The sequence below is a fragment of the Primulina huaijiensis genome, chromosome 2, assembly GCF_012295235.1.
Source record: "Primulina huaijiensis isolate GDHJ02 chromosome 2, ASM1229523v2, whole genome shotgun sequence".
NCBI classification, from domain to species: domain Eukaryota; kingdom Viridiplantae; phylum Streptophyta; class Magnoliopsida; order Lamiales; family Gesneriaceae; genus Primulina; species Primulina huaijiensis.
Window position 1 is genome coordinate 22,387,035 of NC_133307.1, and position 25,619 is coordinate 22,412,653.

Here is a 25,619-nt window from a genome sequence, read left to right on the forward strand (position 1 = left end):
GTTAAGCTCAGTATCAAGTTAGAGCTTAGTCCGTTTAAGTTATATATAAACTTGAGCTCGATTCGAGCGTTTATCAAGAGGTTCATGCTTGGTTTATTTTGAAATTACTAAGCTCGCGAATAGTTCGAATTCGGTTCGTTAATAGTTATTTTATCATGTTTAACGAATTTAATTTGAGCTTGTTAAATGGGTTCGTTTTTTAGTTTTTCAAGCATATAATTGAGCTTGAGTTTGAGCTCGTTAAAGATATAATCAAACTCGAGCATGTAATAGAAATGCATCTCTATAAATTAATTTTAAACTAAGATATGAAAGAATAAATTCATTCATAAATAATCAAAAAAACAACTTAACAACAACAAAAATATACACTATGATTTTTATTTAGGTTGATTTTTGCAAGTATATATGAATAATGAACGTCACTGATAGAATTTTTATTTTCGTATTGTTGTTGATGAAAATTTTAAAATAATGAATAAATAGTTTTAATTTGCTTTTAGTACTTTAATTATTTTTATTAGATAATTTTAATTATCAAAACAATGATTCTATCGCATATGATTCTACTTCATTTTCTATATTTAAATTAAATCGCTATTTTATTCATAAATAAAAATATAAATATGATCTTAAGTCATTTTCAACTATAAAATCTATTTAGGTGCAAATTTTACACTAAAATAATGCGATTTCTGCACCAAATACTACATTTATCTCCAACTCATTTACTTCAAATCTTACATCAAAATGAATATTTTCGAAATAGTCCTTTTATTTTACATATATTAATTATTATGTTTTATTTAATATATTTTTAATTATGACTAATGTTTATGTATTACATTATTAATAAATTTAAATAATAATATTTAAGTTTATAATTTAATTATATAATATAAATTAAATTATATATAATATGAATTAATATACGAAAATTATTTAAATTGAAAAATATGAATACAAATTCAAATATAATACAAGTACAACTTCAAATATAATGAGAATACAACTTTAAACATTTGAATGAATATATTCATCTCACAAATGATCAATTAAAGCATTTCGTATTGCGAAGTGAGCATCTTTGTATTAAATTATATTATTTATAAATCATTAAATCAAATTATTCCTTAATTATTAATAATTAACATAAATAAATAAATATTTAAAAAGCAATAGTTTTTATTTTTAATTTTTATGTTTAGATATCTCATTATTAAAATAATAAAATAAATATTTTATTATTATTTAAATAAAATTTATATTTAAAAATAAATAAAAAATTCATACATATTAATAATAATTAAAACAAAATTTTTTTTGAAAAAAAAAGTGCCTCTGCGCAGAGACAAATTTGGAGTAGAGCTGGAGGCTGCGCTGCCAATCTTCGCATAAACACCATTTTGGTGCAAAGATTGGAGATATTCTTATTAGATATGTTTTAATACATTAACAAATTTCATTTAACTAAATATCTAAAATATAATTCATAATATATAATTTTAATTATTTTTATATTTTTTAATATGAATTGTTATTTCATTTCATTTGAAAATTCATTGATCGAATCATCATTCATTAGACATATTAAACAAAGAAATATTATTAGGTTATCATACAATTCATTTTTTTTCTTCGTTATATTCTTATTCATTACAATCATCAAATAATAAACTTCATCTTGTTATTACACGAGTGAATTCATAATTATAAGTTAATAATAATAAGTTCGACATCATTAAATTAAAATATTTATTAATGTCGAATGACATCAATTTAGTATATAAATTTTTTAATTAACCATCATAGTATATCATCCTATTTATTAATGTCGAATGACATCAATTTAGTATATAAATTTTTTAATTAACCATCATAGTATATCATCCTATAATTTATATTTTAATTTTTTTATCAATATAAATTCATTATACTCTATTTAAAATATTATATTCTAAAATATCTTACATGTAACAAATTTATCAATTTCAAATGACTCACTATAAATGATTCATTAATAACAGTAGGATTTAGTTTTACAATTTATTTGATTAATTATAAGCCTAATTTTAATGCTCTAACCTATAAAATTATACAATTCTATGAATTTTCTTGATTATATATGATTGTATAATTAAATTTTCTAGATATGTCAATGCGGCAATGCCCTTATAAAATTTGAATGATATATCATTTATTTAATATTAGGGATTTAAACAAATTAATCCGCATTCGAAACATGTGAGTCATATAAACAAACATGTAAATTAGCGAGCTTGAGCTCGGGCTCACAAGTCACATAAACGAGCAGAGTTCACGTGCCGAATATCTTTAACCTTAAGCTCGTCTTGATAAAGTTGTCGAGCTCGAACTCGGCGGCTCGATAAAATTAACAAATGAACTCGAAAGAGCTTTTTTATCAAGTTGAACTCCGAATTGTTTCGTTTATATCCTAATAATACTACCACGACTTTATCGAGAGTAAACACAGACCAATTATCATGAAATAACCAAGAGAATCTGACAAAATTGATAATTTTATTAATTTAATACGACATTTTTACCACTATAAAAAGTACTCTGTTTTATGTATAAAAAATAATTTAGTCACATGTAATATGTTTCAATATCGACACACATAAATTCAAATGTAACTTTAAAACATATCATGTCAAATAAAATGTCACATATTTCTTTTTGGCTTGTATATCATATTTTCTCATTGGTTTATGATTGAAAATGCGAACGAATCCTCGTCCTAGTGTGTTACCATGCGGAAAATCCAATTATAAGAAAGTGCATGATAATAGATTTCTTGTTTACTCTCCAACCGAAACAAGATCTTATTTTTTATCCCTAAATTTCCACTGAAATTTTAAAGCTTTCTGGAAACTTGGAGAATATCCTGAATTTCAAGATTTGTGGGGGCAAAAAAAATAGAAAACGGGTACACTATATTTTATGCAATAATTCGTCTCAAAAAAAATATTTTATGCAATAACTTCTTGATAGCTTCTTCTTTTTCTCTTATAAACAAAGTGCATATTACTAATGATCATGTGTGCATTTTGTTTGCAGCTTGCACTACGCAATTGTTGGTGTGGGTACCCCCTAAAGTGAGCTTTATTGTAACACTCGACACCGGCAGCGACATCTTCTGGTTGCCATGTCAGTGTACTCGCTGTGGGCGTTCCTTGAACTCGACCAATGGACCGGTACGACCACTACTCTCGTAACATAATTCGATATTAATATATGCATAAATATAATCAATATAAAGCATACGTGATCACGTGTTCCCATGATGTAACGCCTCAGATTCGACGACTGTCCTCATTGTACCAATACGAGTCTGTCCAACGTGCTTATGTTCTCACTCACATGCGCACCCTAGAAAACTTCCCAGGGGTCATCCATCTCAAAATTGACTCAAGTCAAGCACGCTTAACATTGGAGTTCTTATGTGATGAGTTATCGATAAGAAGATACACTTTCATGATATGAGTAGTACCTATTAAATCTTTTAAACCTTCCTCGACTGCACAGTCTCATACCTGAACAATTTTTTGGAATCCTTCTCTTTCCGTTTCGTCTAGAAGCCTACCAAGAGACGCTCATTGTCCATGCAACCTCATGGTACCAGCGATCACCTCCCGCCCGGTTCGGCCCCAAGCCTCACACATGAGTTATAAGTAAGAGCGAGCGTTGGGTGTGGAGATCCTTCCAGTAGCAACAATTGCCTCTGTTGTCTTGTATGGTTAATTATGTAGCAATCACGAATGATCGTCGCGGACACAGCAGCTCCACAAGCGTGAACTAGTTGGATAGTTATTAGGCCTTGAGCTCCATCTCGCACTCAATGATGGCCCTCTAAAGGTTACTGCTACCACTGGCACTTGGTGTTGTAGGGCCATTTTGAAATTTTTGTTTGAGATTCTAACTGACGATTTCTGCGGTCAATTATCGACATTTTCTGGTGAAACAGATTCCTCTGAACCAATATAGTCTTAATCCATCATCAACTAGCGAGGCCTCGCCGTGTAACAGCCCTTAGTGCGGAGGGTGCTTGCTTAGGCTCAATGCTTGCGCCTATCAAGGAGTATATCTTTCGAGCAACACGTCTTCTACCGGGATATTGGTAGATGATGTGTGTTGCATATGGCTACGGCTCACAGTGCTCGACGACCCATTCAAGCTCTAATATTATTTTTCACGATAATTATGGTTCAGGTCAAATCGTATTATGCAGAAAAATAAATATAAATATGTGAGATTCTATCACAAGAGATCCATTATTTATAATATGGCTCTAACCGGGTTGTTCTATGGATTATAATCTGATTACTCGGTTCCAATAAATTAAACAAACTTCAAAGGAAAAAAAAACAAGAGAAGAAAATAATAAAATATAATAAAAGAGTATAAATTTCTTCTCCAAAATAAAATAAAAAAAAAGGAGGCAATAAACAAAATTCATGCCTTGGCACGTAGAACAGCTTTCATAAGCAAACTATCTTCCTGAAGGATAATCGAAACAGGTGAATTCCCGATTCCTCGAGCTTTGGCCATCATGATCTCCCTCGACATATCAACGAATCCCTTTCGATCGATGGATCCGCTCCGATTCTCATCGAATTTATCGAACAAAACATCGTAAAGGCCCGAGATCTCATCCCTCGATTGCAGCTCCAGCTCGGTGGACGAAAGCTTCCCGGTCCGTTTCTGAAGATCGTCGCGCGAAAGAACCCCGTCCCGATCGTAATCGAGAGTCTCGAATTTCTCATTCACCCATTTCTCGAACGTCTCGGAATCGTTCACGAAATCTACAACCGTCGGGCCGTCTACAAATTCCACGCTCATTTTTTCTCTCCCTCTCTGATTTGCAAAGATCGTGTGTCGATATAGGATTAATGTGTACGTCTATATATGTACATATACATCCGCGATTTGCGTTGCCGGTACTTGGGAGTTGGGGTTGTTGGCTCGTGATTCTTTGCTTACGACTTTAAAAGCTACTTTTTCCACGTAATTAGCATTTTAAAAAATGACACGTCGTTAAAATGTTAATAATATATTATTTATAGATAACTAAATATATATTATAATCTTACCTCCAAAATAATTTAAGTGGGGTGTATTCAATGGATAAATTGTAAATAAATCTCTAACACCTAACTCAAATTTATTCTAACTCCCTACACCTAAAAACATTTGCTTAAACTCCCTAAAAATTTAAAAAAAAGACAGAAATACCCCTTATTCTATATTTTATTTTAATTGATCCCGCGCTTTCCGAAAATGGTATCAGAGCTGTATGTTAATTTATTTCAAACACATTATTTATTATTATAAAGAAACGAAATGTTTGAGGAGGAGAATTTCGAAAATTATGAATCCGAACTTAGGTTCGAGAAAAATAATTTACAAGGATTATTCCAATATTTTGGAATATATATAAGAACATCTAACTATTGTTAGATATCCATAGCAGAAAGGGAATCCTAGCACCCTCAGGTAAACTTATGATTCAATCTAATAAGTTTATGGAAATAATACCAGATTCCTCTAAGTTCTCTTTAGATCTTAGAGAAATTCAGAAGACAGTACAAAATTATGGCAACATGCTATACTTTGTACCGCAACGAGAAGAGAAAATCTTTGAAAACCAGGAAGAAATTCTTGGAATATTAAAGGATATTCAAACAAGAATTCAGAAACTAAAACAACAACCCGGTTCTAGTAAAAGAACTTCAGGAGGATGGTTACCACCATCATTTGGTACTGAACATTTGTTACATCAACAAGGGAAAGCCAGAGTGGTGTCAAAACCTTTGACTGAAGAAGAAAAGATGATCAATCTAATTAAGTCTGTCTCAGAAAAGAAATTACTCTGATGACAACTTTAGAAAGGATTGGTCTAGAGGATCTACAAGAGCTTGCAGAATCTTTCGCAAATCTCAAAGTTGTAGATCTAAAGATGAACACAGCAGGAGGTGAAACACCTGCTATAACTTGGTCATCTTCTCAGGAACCACCAAGGGAAAAGTGTGAGATCTCAAAATATACACATGAGAGAATCTCAAACTGATTTCCATACTGGTGGAGGATCACACCCTGCGGGAACAAGGACAAGGAGAAATCAAATTTCCTTGCACCAAACACCCTATGGGAAAACTGTTTTATATCCTATACATCCTTACGGAGTTATGCTTAACCTTGATGTATTAGATTTCAAAAACAGAGAAGAACTCATAGACGATTGGACATCTGCTATGAGAATTGCAGCAGGAACACTTGATCTCAACAGAGAAGGATTCATTAAACTCCTAGAAATGAGTCTTATGGGATTAGTGAAAATTGTTTGGGACATGACTTCGGTGGAAACCAAAGAATCATTCCTAGCCGAAGAATCTCTAAGCGAGATATCCGGAAGAATACTACCCTTTTTAAATCTTAATTTATAGGGGTAGATTATTTTAACAGTCAAGATACAGAGAAGAGGGAGAAATATACTCAAGCTCTGTATAGTCTTGAATTACATGACATATATTTGGTGGATAAATATATTATGTTATTCACTAAATATAGATGGAATTCAGGGGTCGAAGAAGACATAGCAATGCAGCTATTCTTTGCCAAGATGCCAAGTCCTCGGAGAGAAATGCTCATAAGGAAATATGTACCTGGAAATCTAGATACATTAGCACGAAGAGCTTCTTTCCTTAAATGAAAATTGGCGGAATGGTGCCATTTGGCAGCATTACAAAAGAATTATAAACGATTAAAAGGTATCAACAAACGTACTCCTTTGTGTTGTAAGGAAAATGATCTTCCAACAATTATTGGAAGTAAACCACAAAAGCATAAAAGGAAAAATTTCAGGACTCATCCTTATGCTAGAAGTGGAAGAAGTTCTTGGAAACCAAGAACAGTTTGATCTCAACAGAAAGCCAGATCTTATAAATCTGGACAAAGAAGCGAACCATCCAGAAGTAGGACATCCTCTCAAGCATTGAGTACATCTCGAAGCACAGGAAGAACACCTACAAAGAAAAATTTCAGAAGGGCTCATACACGGGCTAATGAAAGTTTTAAAGATTGTAATTGCTGGACATGTGGAGCAAAAGGTCATATGTCGACCAACTGTCCAAAATGAAAAAAGAGGTATTAAACGCTTCGATCCAACTCCGGATATTGAAGAAGCAGTTTATTACCAATATCTTATTTAGGTATACCGATATGAGGACATTGCCTCAGATGAGAGTATATATGAAGAAGAAGAAGAAGTTCTAAGTCAGGGAGAATCCGATGGAACTGAATCGGAATCTGACTAAAGACGAGGTGTTTCAACACGAAACACATGAGGATTTGTCTGGGTTCTTTAGCCAGACAACAATAACTCATAACATGGTCCAAAGGATCATGAAAGAAAATCTTAGTCTACAGAGATACCAAGGATTCTCTGTAGGACAGGTAGAAAAGTTCTTAGGAAATCTTGGCCTAAGAAACAGAAAGCATCATCTGAGCTATAAAGTTTCTAAAAGGGAAATGGCAATCCCAATGGAACTTACTGGAAATAGAAAGGAGATGCAGTTAATTCCTTCTGAAGAAATTAAGGAAGAATTACAAAAACTCAAGATCGAAGTAGCAAGGACTATGTTCTGGATTCATATTGGAGCAATCCAGATTATTATAAAAGCTACTTTCAAAGAAGGTATAGATTCACCCATTGATATTGCTATATGCAATAAAAGAATGAGGAACCTTCAAGATTCAGTACTGGGAACTATCTCAGGAAATCTCTGTGCAGGAAAGATTGTAGGAGTTATCTATCCAAGGATAGCCTACAACCTGGCAGATCGAGATTTCAGTCGAGCCTTGACAATACATCAAAATTTCAAGGAAAAAAGGCTGATGAAGGAAAGTAATAAACCATATTCTATTACTTATCAGATTTCATATGCTCTATCTAATACACATCGTTCAGAGTTGTTTATTAGAAATGAGTTCATTGAAATACCTGAGATATTTGGAAAAGTTGCTCAGGCAATTTATCCAGAACGAATTGAATTTCCCGTAATACAGAAAACAGATATTCAAATACAAGATAAACCGATTCTACAAAGGAATCAAAATCTTAGATTGGAATAAAGAATATCTTTTCAAGGAGATAGAATTACAAGCTACAGATGGGGAAAAACCCCTGTCCAAGAAACCCAACAAGAGCTAAAAAGTTTTTCAACAATAGGAAAGCTTAGATGCCCAGAAGGGTGGAAAGAGGTCGAAATAGTATTTGATACTACGAAACAAAGGAATCAATTTCCTTGTAATACCATCTACTATTTAGAACAATCTATGATAGGAACTTACCAAGGAATGATCCAAGTTGGAGAATTGGAAGTTCATATCACATGGATTCCATGAAAAGAACCAGATCAATTGGTTCTTGGACTAGAGTTTCTCAAGGAACATAAACCTTGGAAACGTCTAGAGTATGGAATGGAGTTTATGGCAGAATATAAGATGTGGAAAATCCAATAACCACAAGTCCATTCTCCATATACATTCCAGTAGGAATGTTATATGAACAATATAAGGCAAAATATTTTGCTGCTTATATTGATTCAGGGGCTGGAATCTGTACAGCAAAACGAGGAGTTTTCCAAATAATTTGGAAGAAGAATTACAGAAGATTGCTGGAAGAGATTTTTTCAGAAGAATCTTAATCTTATGTAAAGAGATTAAGATGACTGAAATCATGATTGGCGGTGCTGGACAAACACCTTGGTACAAGGTAAAGACACCACCAATTTATTTTCATGACACAGTAGCGGATATTTTGTTAGGAAATAATTTCCTACAAATGTTCAAATCCTATACTCAAGAAAATGAGATTACAATATTAGTGTTTACAACTCCTTGTAACCATAAAATTATAGTCCAGAGACTAAGAGAGGCATTTTACAGAAAATTGCAAATCCAGTTTCGCAGCAAGCGTGGTGATTCAGGACAACTTCTGAATCCAAAAATGAAAGATTCTAGAAAGTTTGGAGAAACAATGCTCCAGTTGAGAGCAGAGCAGATAAAGAGCTCCAACCAGAAGAAATAGAATACCTTAAGATAACTCTGCATAAAAATGAAGTAGAGTTTGAATCTAAGGTATCCTTAGAAGATGTCAAGAAAAGGATCAAAGAGACTTACAATGAAGATCTTTTGGCGTGGTGGGACAGAAATCAACTCAAAACTTGCCTTAAAATTAAGGAAGGCAAAGAGTATGAATTTTTCCGTTGCAAGCCCATCCCAATGAATATAATTGATCAAAGGGATATGCAGATTATAATCAAGGAACATTTGGACCTTAGTTTAATCAAAGCAGCAATGTCACCATATAGCAGTCCGAGTTTTCTGGTAAGAAATCATGTTGAGATAAAACGAGGAAAACCCAGATTAGTTATTAATTATCAAGAAATTAATAAGATTTTGGAGTTTGATGGGTATTTTATACCTAGTAGAGAACATCTAATAAGTTGCATACGCAATGCCAAGATATTTTGCTGTTTATATTGATTACTTGCAAAGAAATTCACTTTAAAAGTTGATAACACACAGGTGAAAGCTTTCTTAAGGAATTGAATTGAGTTTAAACCTGAGAAGGCCGGATTATTAAGATGGCAAGCATTATGTCAAAATTACATTTTTGATATTATGATAATTAAATCTCATGAAAATATTCTTGCAGATTTTTTAACAAGAGATGAACAACATTGACATTGATACTATTATCAAGATGCAGAGGCATTTGAAGGAACACCTTGAAATGCTTCAAACCGAGTTTAACAAGTTAGCACTGAACGCAGAAGTTGCGGGAAGGCTTCAACAAGCTGATAAGAGAATTGTCTCTGATTGAATCACATGATGTTTACAGACATATACTCAGTTATGGTCTGTAATGCAAATGCCTATCCTCCAAGGTATTAAGAAACCATTGGTTTCCCAAATGGAGAGTTTTCGAGTACATGACTCTATACCTGGAGCAGGGGATTCAAGTACCCCTAGCACAAGTGTTAAGTCGGAATCATCTCCAGATGAGTCGGCTGAAACAAAAATTGAGACTCCAGATCCTTATCTCGATTCCTCAAGTCAACCCTTCACCTCGGGGATTGAAGAGGGAGAGATCAACCTTAGGCCTCGTACTGACGAAGGCAAAACTAAGGTTGGTACTAATGAAAATGCAATTTCTCCATTTCAGATTTACCAACATAATTGGAAGAAATTAAACACAAGAATTGGCATCAACCCAGCCATGGTTCGAGTTGATGTTGCAGGAAAATATCCTAGGGTATGGATGACACAAAATTCGTATCCAAAGAAGGTCAAAGCCTGATATGAATTTGGGGCTCTTGCATCAGTTTATACTACTTCGCCCAGCTTTCCGGAGATATCAGCATTACCAAAATGGATACAGGAAGCGGTACATGAAACTTGGACAAACAATGATCATTTGTCCAGATGAAATATTTTGGAGCTGTATTTTTTCAGTGCAGCACCAGAACCAACAGGGAAAAGCTCACACGAAGCCTTTCCTTTCATCAAGCTAAGGAGGCCAGACATGAATTCTCAAAAATTTATAAAGGATCCTCCTACAAATGAAACCCCCTTAGTCTCTTCATTCAATGAAGATGACATATCTACCAAGAGAGCATGGGGTATCTGGCTCTGTCTCACGGAGATGGACAAAGTCAAGTTTTCATTTAAGTTTTACTAAAATTCTTTAAATGGATCATTCCTGTTAAACACTATGACAGGAAAGACAACAAGTTTTGCAGAAGATTTATTCGAGAAGAAAAGAAATCTTCTATGGAACAGCAAGCTGCCGGCCAGTAAAGAGACTCGCCGAAAATTCTGTAATATGGCACATATAGGAAGATGGTCAGAAAACATCTGTCCTGAATGCCAGAATCAGAAAGAACCGGAGTTCGGTAAAGGCTTCAAACCGAGATCTGATCGGAAACATTTTACCGAGACAAGGACAAGTGGAGAAGGACCACAATCACATTTTCCTCGAGGAAACAAAAAGCCAAAGATTCCTCGACAAAATTAAAAGGGATAGGTGACCAAACCCACTAAGAAAAGAAGGACCACCATGTGAGTGGTAAGACAAGGACCACCAATAATCGGTGGTAGATGACAAAAGTACATTGGATACTTTATCTTTAATAAAGAAAATCCAATAAAACAAGAAAACTGGACCCAATCCCAACTATAAATAAGGGTAAATGGAACCAGTAAAACCACACCAGAACGAAACTTAAGAATGTATTTCACACATCTAAAAGTTTCAAAAAGAAGAATCAAGAAATATAGAGATCAGCTGGAACCTCTCCGATATATAATTAAACATTACAAAGAAAAAGGTGACGAGATTTCAGTAGATATCTTATAAGCTCATCTCTACTGGTATTGTAGAGAAATAAAAGAAGAAGAGAAGTTGATTTCTAGATTAATGATCTAGAAAAAGACATTTCAAATGGAGGGACCACCTCAATGGACCATTCAACCACTACATGGTCCATGTGCAAGCTGTAAAGGCTTATCAAGATTTGGAATCCGAGTTACAAATCCGAAGAAGCCTTCTACAAATAAGGCAGGAAGAAGGAAGTGAGGATCATCGAACATTTTCCTCATTTCTTTCAAAAACCAATTGTAATATTTCTCTTTCTAGTTTATGTGTTTTTCAAGTTCGGCTACTATAAGTAGCTAAACAAGTTTCTCCTCTTCTGCAGGAGGTTTCAATGTAATAATAAATGTTTGTGTTTGAATAAAGAGATCTTTGCTCTAGCCTCTCTCATGTATTATTTTCAAAATTTTATCTTTTACTGTACACCCTAAGGTAGGAAACGAATTAGGGTTGTGCCAAGTGCTGTTGAAGGAATCTGCGTTGGTAACCATCGGTTGCGATCATGTGGTTGGACTGTGAGGAGCAGTTCGTAAAATACGGTGGATATAACCCGATAGTACTCAGGTCAAAGAGGTAAAAAATTTAATTTATTTTACGGAAGCATGATGGGCCTTTACGTCTAAAAGAAAAATCAATTACTAAAATAAGAGGATAAGGGCATTCTTGGAAATTTTAAATATTGGGGAGCTAAAACAAAGAATTGAAGGGATAGCGAGTAAAGATAAAGTTGAGAAGGGATGTAGGGAGTTATTGAAAGTTTGCCCGTATTCAATATAGAGATTTAATGATTTTCAATGATTTTTTTAAAATGATAGATTTTTATGGATTTGGTAGATTTTTATTCACTCTTAAGTATCCAATACTCCTAACATTTTAGAGGAGAACGGGTGAGTTGGAAAGGAAGTACTGTCATTCAGTTATTCTATATGATAAATCAAGCAGAGTGTCAATTGTGCTTTATGTTTCGCTGCAGCAATTGGATGGAAATTTACTCCTTGTGGATAGCGCATTTGTAAATTTAATTTAAGAAAGTGAGTGAACTAACACTTGACCACTAATCCTAATCTGGCTAACTTATTTGCTATTTAATTACCTATGAGGGTGTCAAAGCCCTGGAAACATACAACAGACAAGGTTTAATAGATTAAAAGTTTGGGTCTTTGTGCTCTTGGAGTATCTAGTGGCAGATTCTTGGATTTTGTATCATTTGTCTTCAAAAACAAAGGTGGGTGTTTTCGCTGTTATGATCAAACCAGGTCTCATTTAAAATTTACCTCTATTTTGATACTCACTTTTGTGCATGTCTAGACCATATGTTGGCGACTTTATTGATGCCGACCCTCAACAGAGGCTTGATCTTTTAAAGCCAAGATTCGTTAACGGAGAAATTCCTCCTGGGTTTCTTGGATTGCTGTCAATATGATCACCATCGACAGCACCAACTTAAATGGTATCTCAAGTGATGGGCACAACCTAAGAGAGTCACTATTCTATAACCTCTTTACCAATTTGCAAGCATACAGATCAAGGGAAGACATGCTTAAGGCTCTCCCTTTTATATCAAATGGAGCTGTATCTCTGAATGGAGGAGTCATTAAAAGTCCTGGGGTGTTTGACATGGGTCAACAAACCACAGAAGTGAAAAGATACTAACTTTTGAAGAACTTACAACTTTGAATAAGTTGTATCGGTAACTTCACATACAAAAGGTTGAAGACAGAATGAGTTTTGTCCCAAAGAATTTATGCATAAATGTCACTTCGGTTGCATAAATGGATTAATTATGAAAAACCTTGAGGCAAGATAATCATCAAAGTTTGTTTCACTTCTCTCTAGTGTCCTGAGTTCCGGCTCCTCCTCCATGAATCCGCTTCTGCAGATGTTCCAAGCTAGCCACTCTCTGCATAGAAACGCTTCTTCCAATCTTCTTCACCCCAACTGCTTCCGCTGCACTCTGTCGTGAATTCTCTACCACCGGAATATCTATCGAACCATTTTGAATTCTATGATCTTGAGCTGTTGTTAAACGATTATTTGAAGTGTCGTGATAATAGTGCGGTTTTGGATCATCTTGCACTGGTACAGCCGCGTCGGCTGATGTGTCAGAAGGACTACTGACAAAAGACGGCATGCCCATTGAAGAAATTTCAGACATGCCATGGAAAAGTGGATTCAATCCAGTAACTCTTTTAACGGTCTCTTCAGCCATTTTCACCTGTAAAAAGCGTAGTACAATGAAATGTACGTGTAGTTTTTGAAAAGCATCAATACCTTGTATTAGAGAATTTATATTAAACTAAAAGTAAATTCAATCATAAAAAATGCCTGAAAATGTTGAAAAATAAGGATTGGGGTCCTGAACTTGAGGTTTTTCTGTAATGATAATTATCTAGAGAATAATTCATGCATGGATTGCAGCTTCTGAGGTCGAGCCAAGTTGTAAAAGTTTTTGAAGAGCCAAGGATATTAGAGAATTTTAATTTTACAGCTCTTCACATTTAGGAAAAATATCCAATGCCACACATGTAAATGAATGTTCTAGAAAATTTACTAATCCAATGATAGTCCCCACTTTCAGAGAGAAAAGAGGTCCCTAGAATCCATCTACAAGCATTAGTTTACTCGCTGATAATGTCATGATAATTTATATTTTCTTGCCTTGTCGTTTAATATTTCTTACAAAAAATTAAGTATCTCTAATTTAAAGGCTCTTATAGTATTTGAAATAGAGAAATCGATACATAATATTAAGTTACCTTTGCCCTCAAAGTCTCAACGTCAGCTTTCAGAACTCGGTTGTCTACAGCTGCTTCATTATACTTCTGGCTAATATCCGTGAGGCGTTTCAGCAATGAGGAGTTTTCAACTCTTAACTGACCGACCTAAGAAGGAGCAAAACCAAGATCCAGCCCAAAAATGAATGGGAGAAGATTATATTTTGAAAAGAAAAAACAGGTGTGCACGTACTTGTGTCTCCAGCTCAGTCAAATGGGCCTGCTTCCTCCTTCTTGAGCGTCTAGCTGATTCTCGGTTTGAAAGCATTCTGAACAGCACAATAATTAAAATAATTAATGAACTGAGGCATTACCTTAGAGTTTTTATCAGCTGATTTGAAACATGTTTTTATTCTCAAATATTCCACTAGGAATGGATCATTTTATAAGATGACCAATATAGTTTCAATTTAACTTGGTAAATGATATTTTGTGTATGCTATTTTGGTCAGGTAATCAAGGACCAGCTACCAAACTTACTACGATACAACCTTCGACATGCTTGAGATTAAAAAAAAATCAAATATGGATATTTCAGAATATAGATACTTAGCCGCTCTCAGACTGGTTTATAAATTAATCGAAAGTTCTGTTAATAATTATTTTCCTTATTTACAGCTACAGTAGAATAACTTTTAACATCTCCGCACAGCTTGAAGAAGAACTATTAGATGGTTTTTTAATGAGCACCTCGAAAATAGAAAGTTCAGTTTCATTGCCAAAGTTCAAACATAATGCAACAAAATTATTTAATATACTACAAACGGTTTTCTCAAACTTGCACATTTAAGCAGTAAAGCTAACATCGGTGGAAACTCCAAAAGGAAAATAGCCGAGGGAAAGCACAAATCAACTTCAACTTTTTTTATAAGTAAACCACCAAACTACAAAAAGAGTAGGCTCACCTTCTTACGCGCTTTGCATCGGCAGGGTCCATATTCTGAGTTGTTTCAGTTTCTCCCTCGGCTTCATCATCATCCCATTGTTCCCCTGAAGATCCACTGGTTGTTGACTTAACCTGGGCCCCGGATTTCTTTGACGTTGAAGATGGGGCAGCTGCGCCAACTGGTCCACCATCGTCCTTGTCATGTAGCTTTGAAGAATCTTGTCCGCTCACTACAGAAGGCATACTTGTATCAAGTAGCAGATGAACAAATTGCCAAACAACTCAAAGACAATATTGTGACAGGTCGCATGAATTGGAGTAGTGATCTCAGATGCCTCATTCAACAGTCAAACACTTAAACCTCGTGATTTCAATTTTCGACAGCATTTACATCTGATTTTCTAAATACATTCAGATTCTCTAAATTTCTAGGCGCCAAAACTATGTATGGATATCGGATGCAAGTGTTAATCTAGGTGTCAAACTTTGTATGGACTTTGGATGCAAGTGTGAATCTAGGTGTCAAACTTTGTGGCAATATTGGATGCAACGTGAGTCTAACTGCTGAGCTTCATGATTTCTAGTGCTTAAGTATCGAGACTAGGCCGAAAGGCACCTCCCGTTCTGTATTATATGCAAGTAAAAAAATTAATCACGAGGTCTCCATAAGACAAGTGCACAGTTAGTTTGGATATGTAAGCTGGAAAGTTTTCCTGTCATTTAGCTGTGCTGATTAGACACCAGATAATGTCTGAATGACCAAATGACGATCCAAATCACTTCAATACTCAAGCACTCATTCAAAGGACTAGCTGACAAAATAGTGTGATAGCTGACAGTTTTCTAAATAGCCAGCCGCCTTGATGTTACAAAACACCTACCAAATAAGAATCCTTATTTGCATTCCATATTCGAGAATGATTAATTAGTCCAAATACACGTTAAAGTTTTTTTAATACATGTTTACACATATCCACAAACATCATTATACCTCCTTGCACATGGAAATTACATAACTGTGATAGAAACTATTTCATGCTAACCTTCATGATTAACATGAGAACCCGGTGGTGATGCATTAATGGCCTGAGAACTGTTGTAACGTCCTGTGATTGCAGATTCTTGAGCCTTGCCATTAGCGGCCTAAATAAATAAATCAATTTACAATGCAAAGTCTGTTTTTTATTTCAAAAAGTAAATATTAAAGTCGTAATTTTTTCAGTGAAATGATTAGCGCATTTTCATATTAGAGTTTTATCTTTGATCACACAATAAATGATTTAACCAAAGCCTAGAAAATAGACTAGGACATAAGCCAATAATGCATACCCTGTGGGCTCAAACCAATGAATTTTATTTCAACATAGAAACCTTACAAGATTTAGGAAAGTGATTATAGATTTAAAAAATCTATGCAACTGAAAATACTTCTTCGTATAGTGCTTGTCTTGTGAACTCTAGAAAAATTAATGAGAAAAATAGGCAGTGACTATAGTTGTTCAAAGGATAATTTGACATGTGAAATCATTCGTGATTTAGAGAACTTTTTCTAGAAAATCAGAAGGCATAATACTTTAAAACAACTAACATGAAAATTTTCGCTTCAAGAACAAAATGGACATTTGTTGAAACCTTATTTCAAGTTATAAAATGTCTACTTTCTTGTTGTATTAAGTTTCTTCTAATAAAATCTAATTCTCAACAATTGTGCATATGCTTCTGCAAATTGATGTATGAAGGATTTTATGGATATTGAGGTTATGATTCGAGGGTTCAAGTTTCCTTGTTTTGGACTTGGAAATATAGCCAATTTATGTCTCCAGCATTGGGAGCAACAATATTATTCACGTTATCGCCAGCCTTGTATTGACTAATGCCATCCTTGCATCTGCTAACGCCAGCCTTGTATTGACTTTGAGGGAAATTAAATTCAAGAATTGAAGTGAATAACTCAAAGAAACTTAATATGAAAAAAATGACCTAGTAGGCATATTTGAGGAAAAAACACTTGTCATTAATTAATAAAGAAACTTAATACAAAAAAAATGACCTAGTAGGCATAGTTGAGGAAAAAATGCATGTCATAAATTAATTAATTAATGACACATGTTTTTTCCTCAACTATACCTACTAGGTCAATTTTTCGTATTAAGTTTCTTTGAGTTATTCACTTGAATACTTGAATTTATAATTAATGGAGAAATAAATTAACATTTAATTTGTATCTTATTTTGGCTGGAAGGGGTTCATATCCTAATTGTGTGCAATTGTTGTTCAGCTAGCAGTCTTTAGAAAACTTTGATACTTGAGGATAAGATAGAAGCGAATGAAATGTTCAGGTTTAAGGCCTCCACACATAATGAAACATATAAAGAAACTATAGATCAGAACACAAAACTTATACTCTTCCAGAATTGAGAAGTGTGACTGACATCATCTCCCCAAAAAAAACTACCCCTATCTTTAGAAAATAACATGTGCAATAGACTTTTTTGTATCATAGTTTGTTCTTTAGTGTTAGTCCTGCTTGAGACTAACGAAGAACAGGAAAACTGAATAATATATCACATCATATTCTTAATTAACAAAGAAATAAGATTTTTTTCTATAAATTCATTTAAAGAGTCAAAGGCACATTTCGCAAGTACAGAATAATCCTTGGGCTTGGAGATTGAATTGATTTTAATATATCGAATTGGTTTCTTAGCAACTGACCCCTCAGTAGCTCGCCAAGGTTAACATAGAGCACAGTTTTTATACTAGTTTATTAAGTTATAGAAATCTTCATTCAATCAACTTTCAATCTGCACATATCCCTCAGACAGCCCTAGTAACTCAACACTCACTTCATATGAAACAAGTACAATCAATCTGCTATCATAAATATGAAATTTCAATTCCACATCTTTAATCCAAACACACTCATAATATCCCATTTATCTGCAGACAGTCAAACTTGGCTGTGAAGACACTGAAATCAAAATCTGATAATATCTAAGATGGGATAATTGTAGACCACAAACAAAGTTCAATGGAAAAGTATGTGGCATACACCGATCCTGCACAATCGAAGGCAATTTACGGATCCAACTCTTAACATCTTACCTACTTCCTGAGGATCATATAAATCAAAATTCACTCTCTCATAAATCCCCAAAATGTACAACAGTTAAGGCTGTTAAGCAAAAGTAACAAAGAAGAAAACATCATCAATGATCAGCCGAAATCAATTCATAAGCAATACATGAAACTCCGAAAGCTTATCCTTTTAATAAAAAAATGGAAAATAGAAATAATCACGAAGGTGACGTCATACCCGGGTCAAAGCAACGGCGGCACACGCCAGCTCGAGCCGACTTTTAAGAAAGGACTGATACTCCTCCGAATGTACGGGAATATTGGCATTTGGGATCCATTCTAAACTTTTATTGGATTTGATCTCGACAACGTTGTCTTCTTTCTGATTGGGGGCAGCCGTGTGATCAGGCGCGGCGGCCTCCTGCAGGAAACGGTGGAGCGCCCATTCGGATGAGCTGCGATTCATCCGCGTCGTCTCCGATGAGGATGACGCGGCAGCAGGGTGGTGGTGCTCCTCATCGTGGAGGGAAATCGGCGGCGGGTTGGGCGACCAGAAGTGGTCAGCTATGTCATCCACGGAAAACAACCTATCCATGTCTCTCCCTCTCTCTATCCTTAATTTTATATTTTATTATTTTTACGAATATAAATAAATAAATAAATAAATAATAGACGAGCCATTGACATAAATTGTACCGTATTTAACGTTTGGTGTTGATGGTCAAATCTTTATTCTTTTTAAAATTCTTCTCTTATTTTAAAAATAAAAATTCATAATTATTATTTTTCTAATAATCTTTCTCTAATTTATTTTAGATTTTAAGAAATAAAAATATGAATTGAAATATAAAAATTTAAATTGAATCAATTATTTCTCACATACACAACGTCAGAAAATACTAATATTTATAAATGTATAACCATATTTATAAACATCTTCACAACTTTGCATACATCCAATATCGACCCAAAATATAAAGATCTTGTAATAAAATTTATTTTCCCAACTTTGGGTTGATTGAGAATAAAACGCATGTGTTTGTAAGATTGTTTTACTACGAGATATAATTTATTGATAATTGTTAAATAGTTTTTTTAGTTTGGATTTAATATTAATCTTAGATTAACATTCGTGACATTAGAAGAATTTGTATTATATAGTTATCCCATGTATTTTAAAGAAATTTTTATGACATGCAAATTTACTTATTCTATTTGTCTTTAATAATTATTATTATTTATCAATGATCACGTGTATAATATTTTTCGAAATAAAATAACAATCGTTTTGATTGGGTCTCCATCAATAAAAAGCAAAGGATTTTCAATAATACTTATGTTACTCTTATGGCATAAAAAAATATGAATGAAAGGAACCCAAGAAAATAAATGAAAAATATTGCAGACAAATAGGTCAACACTTCAAACATACTCCAAAAACAAATTACCAGTGTTGGTGGAGAAAATAAAATTTGAATTAAATGACACATACAAGAATTCTCAAAGCTTTGGATTCAAACAAACACCTTGCATCTTATGTTACCATAGTCTTAGATCAAACAACAGTTGGATGAGATATGCCACTGCGATTAGGACTCCATACAACTCTCATATTTCGACGATCTTCATGAGGCCCGTTGTAGCATGTAATAGAACATGAACTTTACTCAATCCTCCTCAAGATTGATAGAATCCTTGAATTTCCCATACAAAATCCTCTTCAACTCTGCCATTTGCGTGATTATAAGTTCCTTCTCTGCCTCTAGTTTCTCCAAGTTGTTGCTGGTAACCTCTTTCGTCTTCTCAATTCTGTCCTCGACTTCTTCTTTAGGTACATGCGCGAACACCTCCCCTATTTGGAATCGCACAATCTCCTCATCCGTGAGAATCAACTCATTGCTTGCATCCTCGAGATTTTCATTTGTTTCCTGACAAAGATACTTATGTGGAATCAGAAACTCAAAGTGAACAACAATAACTGAGACTTGAAAACTTAGCCAAGATTACAAGTACTACGAAAGCAAAATCGAGTTGGCAGACCACTTAGTAAATGAACTACACGTGATTCTGAAATTTTTAAATTTTTTTTTTCAGAAAATGCATCATTTGTTACATACAAAGAACATCATATGAATCAATGTTCCTAGCATGTGGTCGTATAAAACACTATTCACTCATTTGTTACATACAAAAAACATCATATGAATCAATGTTCCTAGCATGTGGTCGTATAAAACACTATTTTCTCCTCTCTCTCTGCACGTACTATATATCCTCGCCAGAGCTTATATCTTCTCTTTTTACCATCCCAATCCCAAATTTATGAGAATTGGATTACAAAAGAAGCAATCTACAACGATGTTGCCTGAAGGCAAAACTTGACAGTACAAACATTGAGCTTTTTTTGATAAAAGTCATCCGTTGGGATAATTTTCAGTATTTTCTCCAATTCCTTTTCTTTCTAATTTTGATAGGCATTAGCTTATATTTTGAGCCAGATGATGGAGACCAATACCATCACTTTTCAACAAATCTAATGCATAAAAGAACATTATCGCTCAATGCATTTGGTATTTTCAGAAAAGGATTGTTATAATTGTATCCCCCAGAATAGTGGGATCTCCTAAGATTATGAAATATGCATGTATTACGTCCAACAGTAACATAGAGCTCGATAATAAAACAGTTTTGGAAAATAACTAATATTAATGATATCTCAATTAGATATCTGAGATGCCGTAGTTCAGCAAAGAAAACAAGCTTTCCCGAAATAATGGGAACCTTCTCTGACAAAGGGCACCGAGGCAGGGGCATAGGCTACCGTTGACAAGATAGATGACAGCACCAAATGCTTACAGATTTTAACAAAACCTCAAAATTAAATTCATCTATGATTTGTCGAACATATTCATAATCATCCAGCAGAAGCTCTTATTGGTTAGATTTTTTTCCAAAAGACCCAGGAGTATGGACTTATAACAGACCCAAGAAGTAACGCACATAGGATATATTTGCAGTTAAATATCATGCTACATCAACCTGTATTTGTGTTTCCCCGTATCCACTTTCTAAGTTCCTAGGCTTATAAAAACATTCCGAGCAAATAACTATACCATAACTTATAAGGAAAACTGATGCCTTAATGCAGAAGTCAAGGAGAAAGCAAATATAAAAATCCAACAATTTTGGGATGCCCTAGTTGAGGGCTGTGTAAAAAAGTTGCCCCAAAAAATCCAATGGCCGAACTCCTTCTGGGAAAAGATATTCCCTAACAGATTAAAACTAAAGAAAGAAAAGAAATCCAATTAATTTTTACAGAAACAGCATATAAAGAAACAGGAAATTACGACGACGCAGTGAAACTAAACTCGAACTTCAAAGTTCAATTCTTAGAGGGTATATTCTCGTGACCAATATCTATCAGACTGCACTAATCAAATACAGTTTATCAGCCATAAAAAGCAGAACACCAAACAACACAGCCAAGTCACAAGTGCAACAAAAAAAAATTATATCCAGAGTGGATTTTTAGTTCAATAGTCTCTCTGAGTTTCAGAACTTCCTACAGAATGAATATGCATTCTTAGAATAATAAATAGACTAAGGTTATGAACAAGTGGTCAAAGTGTTAAACCCAACTACATCTTTCTCATAAACGGACCATAAATAGGGGTATTGGACGACAAGCCCCTTCAAATACAAAACAAAAAATCAAAATTCCGGAACAATTTGTTAAAAACATGAGTTTCTACATCTCCCCTCCTCGGTCTCAATCAAAAAAAGTATTGGGTACACCTACGCTAATGAAGATGGCAATGAAACTAAGACTAAGAGAAACAATCTCAAATAGGGGAACTGGCAGTCATTCTAAAACTGAGAAAATTTTAAAATTCAAATGCTAGCTCATTGACCATTTTTTTTCAATATCTCCGATCAGGAGACTTGCCTTACTGTTATTACTAGACTAGTACGATTTCATCGCGGAAACACAGAAGATCCTAAACTTCGAAAAAACAATTAAAAAATAGAAGTAGAAATAACCTTGGCAGTCCTGATTTCATCGTCTAACTCATGAAGCCGATTGTTCAATCTCCCAAACTTGTTGATATTCTGCTGATCTTCCCAGGTCACCTCCACTTCCGACCCTGAAGCTCCAGCCTTTTTACAAGAACATCGAATTTCAAAAGCGAATATGTGCCATTGATTTCAATACATAACGCTTGATTAACTCACCTGCTGCATTCTTCGCCGGATTTAAACAGCTATTGCCCGAAATCAGTCGGAGGTACTAATTGGGGAGAAAAGCGACCTGGCTGGATGGGAGAACTATTTCCTTTTGGCTCCTTTAAATGAAACCAAGTATTTCACCCATGGGTCATGTGCAATATCAAAATTTTGAATAATTATTTAGAATTATTGATATAAGATCATGAATATATTTAAATTTAAGATGTGAATATTTCACCTTGCAATAAGAATGCAAATTAAGTGGTGAATAATTTAGCTCGACATAGTTCTCGAAATTACTTGCATGCGATTCTATTGTTTATAGTCAAAGTTATAATTCAGAACTTATTGAATATTTAATATAAATGATTTTAAGAGAAAAATTGTAAATATTATTTTAAAAAAATTATTATTTTTAAAATATTTATGTTATTTTATATAATACTCACATAAATTTAATAATTTTTTGTTGTCGAATTGATTTTTTTTATCTTAGTTGGATTGAGTGTAATTGTTACTAAAAAATATTTAAAAATATATATTTTTAAAAAGTCAATTTTTTGTATTTTATTATATGAATAAATTATTATTAAATTTTTTTTAATTAGTCTTGAAAACATGTTAAAATATGTTATATTAAAATTCTAATTAAAATAATAATAATAATAATAATAATAACAACAATAATTTCCGGACAGTCAAGATATCAAAAATTCAAAACGATACTCATTTAAAAAATTGAAAAAAATAATATCATGTAAAAAAATTATATTTTATTTAATAAGCTAGAGACTAGTGAGAACTAAATATATAAAATTAACACAAAACCCAAAATCGTAACCGAGAAATGATATAATCCGTGCAATACTTAAATATAGTTTATATTTTCTAGGGACGTCATATTCAAATTCAAGTTTTAAAAAAATTGAAAAGATTTCACATTTAATTGAACATTTACTTTTTATTTGTTTTGAAATATTTAATGTGGTAGATGAATGCATCAATACTAAAGACTTTGATTTATATAACTTCTTATACAAACACATTTCAACTTAAAACTTATTAATTTCTTAATTGAAACTCCATACATACTTGATTGTAGGCCGACACATCACAATCCGCATAATGTTTAATATCTCGTATGCCAAGACTAAACACACAATCTTTAATATCTTTGTATAAAGACTCGCTCATCTAAACTTTGAAGATCAACTCTCAGATATATGTGTGAGTGATTGTGTGTGAAGATTTAATCTATTATAGTGTATTCATATATCAAATGTATAATCATGCACAAGGGAAAAACTTCCCCTAAGCTAATATATCTATTAATATTTTCCTTCTTTGGTATGCGCTCATTCTAGCTAATATTTTCATATGGATCGCTCATGCTTTGAATCATCTTCAAAGCTTGTACTTGATCTTCAATATGTTATAACCTCGAATAATTATATAACCGTTTCGAAAGACTACGTATGAATTCTGACATTGCAACGATCAAATATGTATTTATGGGCATTTTCTGAAACTAATTTGAACAATTATATTTGACATTTGATGATCAGCATATAAAAATATGGTTGTTAGTTCTTATTTGGTAAACCAGTAATAGGCAGTGGCTGATGACATTGACACTACAAAATGCATAGAATGAAAACCTTGAAGAGGCATCTTCCTTTTTCTGGCGAAAAGGTACAGCGAGAACTTAAGAAAATAGCTAGCCGTCAGATTTGAGGGAAGATTTACTCTTCAGCGACAAGTCAGGTGATTTGATCCATGCCTTTATTTTTTACCTATGCATTATGTCAAAACATTGGGGAAATTTAGGGAGAAGGGACTGGATGTTACCTTATTTAAAAAACAGGATCCACAAGTTAATTTATATAAATGTCATTTTGTTTAAGTGTAAATATAACATTAACTTAAATTCTTAACATTAAATCCATCTATCTCATTCAGTCGACTTCAAACTAGGTTTTTCTTCCGTCGATCTCCTTTCATTTCCTTTCCGACGAAGATTCTCAATGCAAATCGTCTTTTTCTTCCCATCAATTCTCGATACAGATCCTTCCAATCTAAGCAAACTCAATCGAACAAATGACTGACAAAAATCTTATAATATTAACGTTTATTTGAATTTATTGCTTCTGTTTCTTCGACTCGCTTGAAGAAGAAAGAGTCGACCTACAAGCCGTAGACCAAAATTTTGATCTACCCAACATTTTATTTGAGTCGACTAAGATTTGTTCTTGGTCGACCAAAATATTGGATCGACCAAGAGCTTGGGTTGAAGCTTGGTCGACCAAGCTTTGGTCTACCCAAAATGGGTAGACCAAGATGAACGAGTAGACCATGGGTAGACCAAGCTTATGTTCTACCCATAAATGGGTAGACCAAGCTTTGGTCGACCAAAGTTTTTGCTTGGGTAGACCTAAAATTTGGTCTATCCAACATCGACCTAGCTTGGGTCGATCCAGTGCTTGTTGATCCGTTTTTGGGTCGATCATTGTGATTTCTGGGTCGGCCAGGTTACTTCTGGGTCGACCTTGTTGATATTTGGGTAGACCATGTTAATCTCTGGGTCGACCCATGTTGATTTTGGGTCGATCGGAGTTGCTTTTGGGTCGACCATTTTTCTAACATATGAATCCATATATTTGACAAATATGACTGATAATTACTTAATTTTGACGGATAATTACACAATTTTGACCAATGTTGCATGTTTTTAACATATGAATCACATAATTTCACAAGTATGTTCTATAATGTTACATGTTATGACATATGAGTCACAATTTCACAACTATGTTACATGTGCTTTGACATATGAGCCACAATTTCACAATTATGTTATATGTTTTAACATACGAATCACAATTTCACAATTATATTATATGTTTTAACATACGAATCACAATTTCACAATTATATTATATGTTTTAACATACGAATCACAATTTCACAATTATATTATATGTTTTAACATACGAATCACAATTTCACAATTATATTATATGTTTTAACATACGAATCACAATTTCACAACTATGCTACATGTTTTAACATATGAATCACAATTTCACAACCAACTACGTTACATGTTGTTTTAATAAATGAATCACAATTTCACAACTATGTTACATGTTTTAACATATGAATAACAATTTCACAAGTATGTTATATAATATTA

General features: G+C 33.6%; 2 protein-coding genes across 2 annotated transcripts; both read right to left on the bottom strand.

The window, feature by feature from the left end:
- Positions 1–13,088: 13,088 nt before the first annotated feature.
- Positions 13,089–18,831, bottom strand: LOC140970406 (light-inducible protein CPRF2-like). The gene is made up of 6 exons (XM_073432120.1): positions 18,438–18,831; positions 16,165–16,264; positions 15,141–15,351; positions 14,429–14,504; positions 14,218–14,343; positions 13,089–13,676 (listed from the first exon to the last, which is right to left on the bottom strand). Exons 1-6 carry the CDS (start codon positions 18,792–18,794, stop codon positions 13,284–13,286), a joined length of 1,263 nt encoding a protein of 420 aa, XP_073288221.1. The 5' UTR covers positions 18,795–18,831; the 3' UTR covers positions 13,089–13,283.
- A 754-nt stretch (positions 18,832–19,585) lies between these two features.
- LOC140970412 (prefoldin subunit 4-like) lies at positions 19,586–22,577 on the bottom strand. Its single transcript, XM_073432135.1, has 3 exons — positions 22,433–22,577; positions 22,241–22,357; positions 19,586–20,127 (listed from the first exon to the last, which is right to left on the bottom strand). The coding sequence occupies exons 1-3, from the start codon at positions 22,439–22,441 to the stop codon at positions 19,867–19,869; spliced, it is 387 nt and encodes a 128-aa protein (XP_073288236.1). The 5' UTR covers positions 22,442–22,577; the 3' UTR covers positions 19,586–19,866.
- Between the last annotated feature and the right edge of the window lie 3,042 nt (positions 22,578–25,619).